The following is a 5,856-nucleotide window of genomic DNA, read 5'->3' as shown; positions in this document are numbered from 1 at the left end:
GTGGAGCAAAGTTGCTGCTGAAATGGCTCTGAACAAAATGGAGTAACTTAGGGAAGTTTGCTGAGCCAGTTCAATCCTCAGCCCAAGTTTTCTCCAGAGAATGGGGGATCTCATGGAACCCTGGCATCTGGGGTGATGCCACAGCCTTCCTTCTCTCTGCTGCTACCTCCCAATTTGGAAACAAGACATTGGCCTAAGAGGGGAAAATAATAAAATAAAATAAAATAAAAAAACTCAGGGCTGGGAATACAGCTCAGGGTAGAGTGTTTGCCTAACACACACAAGACCCTAGATTAAATCCCCAGTACCACTAAATGAATGAATGAATAAGTAATAAAAGGCACATGTGTATGAGTTGGACCGGGCTCTGGCTGACAGAGACATCCTGAATGCAGGAACAGTGTGCAACACCTGGAATCATATGGGGCTGTATTTAGTCCTGATCCCTCCTGTGACCTGAGGCAATAAAGGAGCATTATATATGTATGTGTGTGTATATATATAATTTTTTTTTAAATTTTGAGACAGTTCTCCCTATATACAGACCAGGCTGGCCTCACAGAGATCCACCTGCCTCTGCCTCCCTTCCTGAGCCTTTGTCCTCACCTTTGAGCTTTCTGTAGAACCCCCTCTTTCTCACTTCCCTCTGCTCCTAAGAGCATACGTGCAATTTGGATATGAAGACACACTTGGGAGGCTGAGGCAGGAGGATCACAAGTTTCAGGACCAGCCTGGGCTACATAGTTGAGAACTGTCTCAAAAATACAAAATACAGGGTTGGAGAGATAGCTCAGCAGTAAGGAGCACTGGTTCAGTTCCCAGCAACCATATGGAACTAACAACAGAACTCTAGTTCCAGGGGATCCAAAGCCCTTTTCTGACCTCCATGGGCATTACATGACACAGGTGTACTTGCATACATGCAGGCAATACACTCATACACATAAAATAAAACAAAACCTGGTCCTTTAAAAAAATTAATGGAAGGCTGGGGAGAGAGCTGTTTGTAAAGTTCTTGCTACACAAATGTAAGGACCTGAGGTAATCCCCAGAACTCATGTAAAAAGCCAGTCATAGTAGCTCATGCTTGTAGGCCCAGTACAAGCAGGGGTGGAGGCAGGTGAATCTCTGGAACTCACTGGCCAGTCTAGCCTAATTGGTGAGTCCCAGGTCCCACTGAGAGACCCTAGCTCAAAAAACAGGATAAACTGGGCCTGGTGGAGCACACCTTTAATGCCAGCGCTTGGGAGGCAGAGACAGGCAGCTCTCTGTGAGAGGGAGACCAGCCTGGTGTGCATAATGAGTTCCAGGCCAGCTAGGGCTACAAGGAGAGCCTGTCTGTGCGGGATAGCTTTAGTGTTAACTTGACACACCTGGGTTGAGGGAGCCTCAATTGGGGAATTGCCTCTATTGGACTGGCCTGTGGCCATGTCTGAGGGGCATCTTCTTGATGAGTGATGTGGGAGGGCCCAGCTCACTGTGGGTGGTGCCACCCCCAGGCAGGTGGGCCTGTGTGTCGTAAGAAAGCAGGCTGAGCAGGGGCAGGGGAGCAAGTCAGTAAGTGGCATTCCTCCATGGCCTGTGCTCCAGCTCCTGCTTCCAGGTTCCTGCCCTGAGTTCCTACCTTGGGCTCCCTGATGAACTGTGACCTGGGAGATGTAGGCTAAATAAACCCTTTCCTCCCAAGTTGGTATTGGTCAGGGTATTTTGTCACAGCAATGAAGAGACAAACTAGAACACTGTCTCAACAAATAAAGCAAAAGGAAGCAAAAAAAAATACAGTGGCTAGCTTCTGAGGAACAACACCAAGGTACAGCGTGTGAACACACACACACACACACACACACACACACACACACACGAAACAAAAACACATGCTATAAAAGACTCCTGCTTGGTCTGTCAACTGACAGCATCAGGGATTGAAGTAAGAGAGGTGAGAGGCAGTAGATGGTGTGGTGGAGGACAGGATGTTGGTCGAACTCCTGTCCTGGCAGGCTGTACGTGGGGTCCGGCCCCTTCGTGAAGGTCCTTTGTACCTTCATCTACTTCATTTACCCTAAGTCTCCAGGTGTTTCTGTCTTGTCCCTCTCCTAATCATATTATTACATATCCCAGTAGCTATCCTCCATGTCCAGTCCACACGTGGCTAGTGAGGGGCCACTAGCGTCTTGGTGAGTCTGTGAGTTCCAGTGCCTTCCTTGAGAGGCTCCAGGCAAGCTGTGGGAACATGTGAAACTGATCAAGAACTAGAGCTCTGTTCCAGATATGACCGTGTGTTTAGAAGATACAGGCACTACCTCATCCTCTGGGATTGTCACCAACAGCCCTACAGGGCCCTTGGAATCTGTTGTGGGAAAAAAATCAAAGCCAGAGGTTTAGATGACATTTGAGGACCAGCTATGGTCTTAGGCTCAGACAAAGCTGGTTGACTTATGTGACCAGACACTGTAAATAGTTCCCACACTTGAGTCAGTTTCCAGACCGAGTCTGTCTGGTGTGGCAGGGTCTTTCACATTGAGTAGTAGCCAGAAAAGACCCCACCAGGCTCAGAGTCTGTGGGATCCTGGACCCTTAAAACCAGCGTCGGAGTCAGGCGCCCCCTGGTGGCAGCTGTAGCAACTCCTGGCTGAAGCGCAGGCTTTTTAAATCAGGATTAGCCTGTTTTGCAGTGGAAAAACCAAGCCCAGAGAAGGGTCCAGGCTTGCTGAGAGAGAATGAATTCCCCATTTGCTTCGTGGAATATCAGTTGCCATAAATGAGAGTTGAGAGAAACAGGCAGAAGCCTGTTGGTCCTTGATCATCCCTATCTAGAAATGGATGTGATGAACCTCACTTTACAGAGAAGGAAATTGAAGCTCAGAGGGGCTAAAGGGGGTCTGCTCCCAGGATCACACCGGGAGCCAAAGGCAGAGGCAAGAATTGGATCTCTAAGTGGGATTCCTGGCTATCACCTCCTCTCTCCCTTCCCATCACTTTCCCCCTTCCCTGGCCCCACCCTGATGCTTCTTGCTGACCTGACAGCAGAAACTTTCATGGGTGAGAGGTTCTTTGCTCCTTACTCAGAGGTCAGCATAGGCACAGACAGGGACTGCTCTCTGGCTTGAGCAGGAGAGAGGTCATGGTTGGGAAGGGAACACTGCACAAGAGACAGAGGCTTCTTTTGGGGGGAGTGGGGTTGGCACCCATGGGGTTAGGGACTGAAGGTAGGTGGTAAGGCTTTTGGTGGAAGTGGGTCTTGAATAAGTGTTCCCACCTCTTGATCTTCCCATTTCTTAGTCAAGCATGAGATGATAGCAATACTTTGACAGTCCCAGTTAGAAGAGTCCAAGTTTTGGCGTTAGGCTTTGTTTCAGACCCTAAACCTCCTACTCACTAGCTGTGTGGTCTAGAGTCAGATAATTGATATCTCTAGACAGAGTTCAGTTTCTGAGTCTGTAAAGTAGGGTCTGGTACAGGGTTCAGTGAGATAACAGCTGAGAGGGCTTTGGATAACTTGAGGCTTTACAAGTGACAGTGATTTTTAGCACTTCCCAGGGACAGGGTTCTGGAAGGGGAGAGGAAATGCTACCCCTTCCCCATGAACCCCTGGCCCTCTGAACTCAGGGCCCATCAGTTCATCCTGTGCATCCTGTGCACACACCAAACAAGTTTCAGGCTTGAGGGCCTGAAGCTCCTGTGTCTCCTTCTTGTTCTAGTTACACACTGGAAAGAAAGGCCTGACTTTCCATCCTTCACACACCTCCCACCCCAACTCCCAGTTCCTGAAGCTATAGTCCCAATGTTGTGCCCTGAGGAAATACCACTGGTGACTTGGATTGGCCCTGGGGAGGCTGTTCCCAGGCCAGCAACCAGAACCTTTCAGTTGTCCTAAAACTTTTCTGCTCTAGTGCCTGAAGGTGGACAGGGCACCCAGGAGACCTTTGTCATGGTCCAGTTTCATCCATTCATTCTGCTGCTACTCTGACACCTAGAACACGGCTCTGATGCCTTCCTGTTCTTGGTCACAGTGCCTTCCTTGCAGGTACCAGGAAGACAGCAAGAGAGGAGTGAAGGCTGGAGTGAGAGAGGCTGACAGGAGGCGGGGACTCTGGGGGGCTGAGGACTATAAAGGGACACAGCCGTGTGCAGGGAGACTCATCCAGCAGGAGGTAGGTGCCTGTGTGGTCCAGCACCCACTCATTCAGGGCTCAGGGTAAGTGGGTTCAGCCTGCCCTGGGATCTGGGGGCTCCTTGGGGCTGGGGCCAGTGTTGGAGGGTGAGACTTGGTGCTTCGAAAGGACGGGGGGAGGGGAGCTGAGGTCCTGCTTGGGTCTTCGTATCTGGATAAACCTGTCAGAAGAGAGATGGGCTCACATCATCACAGACTTCTGTGTCTAGCCATTGTCTTAGAAGTTTATTCTGTGTTGCTCATTCTGTGCTAAGTGAGAATGTTCTACTTCCCACCAGCTCTATGTCTTGAACTTCCCCATTCCTACTTCTCTGGAGCCATCAGTCTCTAATTGTCATAAGTCCTGTGTGTCCGGTCTTCGTACCCCCACCCCCACTTCTCTGCTGTGCTTTTCTACTTTGCCAAGGCCAGGACTGCACTCTGGCTGCTGGGCTGCTCACTGAGGAGTGTATATATGAGGGGGCATCCTTCCTCTCCAGGGCAGTGTTAAGTCGGGTGGTAGCTGTTGGTGGCTCCTGGCTCTGCCCTTGCCCATAGGCTTGGCTTTAAAAAATGGATGATGGACAATGGCTGGGCAGGAGGTCCAGTTTCCTGGGCACAGAAGGGTCTGCAGGTGGGCTCTGTTCTGCCTTCCCTCTGTTCCTTGCTCCTCAGATGGCTGTTGCACACCACTGCCTCTCCTTGTTGCTTCTGTCCACCTGGGTGGCTCTGCTGCTGCAGCCCTTACAGGGTGCCTGGGGAGCCCCACTGGAGCCAATGTACCCAGGGGACAATGCTACGCCAGAGCAGATGGCCCAGTATGCAACTGAGCTCCGCAGATACATCAACACGCTGACCAGACCTAGGTGTGTGTGTGTGTGTGTGTGTGTGTGAGAGAGAGAGAGAGAGAGAGAGAGAGAGAGAGAGAGCGAGAGAGAGAGAAAGAGAGAGACAAAGAGAGAGAGAGAGAGAGAGAGAGAGAGAGAGAGAGAGAAAGAGAGACCCATGGAACCCTGGGTTCACTCTGTATTCCTAGCCATGATCCTGACCTTATCCCCAGCTCCAACTCCAGCCCTATCTCTGGCCCCAGCCCTAGTACCATCCACACCTGCTCTTGAGAAAACAGTGTTTCTATTGAGTGGCTGGGCCCATGTGCTATGGGCAGGGTGGTGTCTAAGGGGAAATGTGAGGCAGGTGAGCTGGCACCTGCGCACAGTGCTTATCCTAGGTGCCTCTTCCTTGCCAGGTATGGGAAGAGAGATAAAGAGGACACATTGGACTTCCTAGAGTGGAACTCCCCTCATGCAGCAGCCCTCTGGTTGGTTTGTTTCCCTGCTCAACTCCCTGGGGCTGAAGGGCAGGTCTGGAAGCGGGAGGGGAGTATCTGGAAGATCGGGAAAGGGAAGAGGGACTCAGAACACACAGGCGGCCCTTCCTTACTGCCAGGTTTTGCTCTCTACTCACAGGGATTCCAACCCGACGGACTTGTAGTGCCCCTCCTGTTCCTGCGACTCTGGGACAGCACCGGCGCAGCTCGTCCCTCTCTGACCTTGGTTCCCGTCAAAGCATGCTCCCTGCTTCCCCACAAGCTAAATAAAGCAAATTAAAATCACAGTGCTTGTGTGTGTCTGTGAACCCCCAAGTGTATAGGAAAGGGCAGTGCAGGGAGGCCAAGGAGAAAAGGGGAGCTGTAATGATCCCCAGTG

General features: G+C 51.0%; 1 protein-coding gene across 1 annotated transcript; it reads left to right on the top strand.

The window, feature by feature from the left end:
• The first annotated feature begins 4,825 nt into the window (after positions 1–4,825).
• Positions 4,826–5,641, top strand: Ppy (pancreatic polypeptide). The gene is made up of 3 exons (XM_008838439.1): positions 4,826–5,016; positions 5,397–5,468; positions 5,617–5,641. Exons 1-3 carry the CDS (start codon positions 4,826–4,828, stop codon positions 5,639–5,641), a joined length of 288 nt encoding a protein of 95 aa, XP_008836661.1.
• Positions 5,642–5,856: the final 215 nt, after the last annotated feature.

Source organism: Nannospalax galili, unplaced genomic scaffold (genome assembly GCF_000622305.1).
Source record: "Nannospalax galili isolate Female #2095 unplaced genomic scaffold, S.galili_v1.0 scaffold95, whole genome shotgun sequence".
Classification (NCBI taxonomy): domain Eukaryota; kingdom Metazoa; phylum Chordata; class Mammalia; order Rodentia; family Spalacidae; genus Nannospalax; species Nannospalax galili.
Note: the sequence above shows the minus strand (reverse complement) of the source record. Positions and strands in the feature narration are given on the sequence as shown.

Excerpts from the sequence above, each read along its gene's own strand:
- Ppy (XM_008838439.1), top strand. The coding sequence starts at position 4,826 with ATGGCTGTTGCACACCACTGCCTCTCCTTGTTGCTTCTGTCCACCTGG. Across the intron at positions 5,017-5,396 it reads AACACGCTGACCAGACCTAG|GTATGGGAAGAGAGATAAAG; the intron begins GTGTGTGTGTGT and ends CTTCCTTGCCAG. Across the intron at positions 5,469-5,616 it reads CCTCATGCAGCAGCCCTCTG|GGATTCCAACCCGACGGACT; the intron begins GTTGGTTTGTTT and ends CTCTACTCACAG.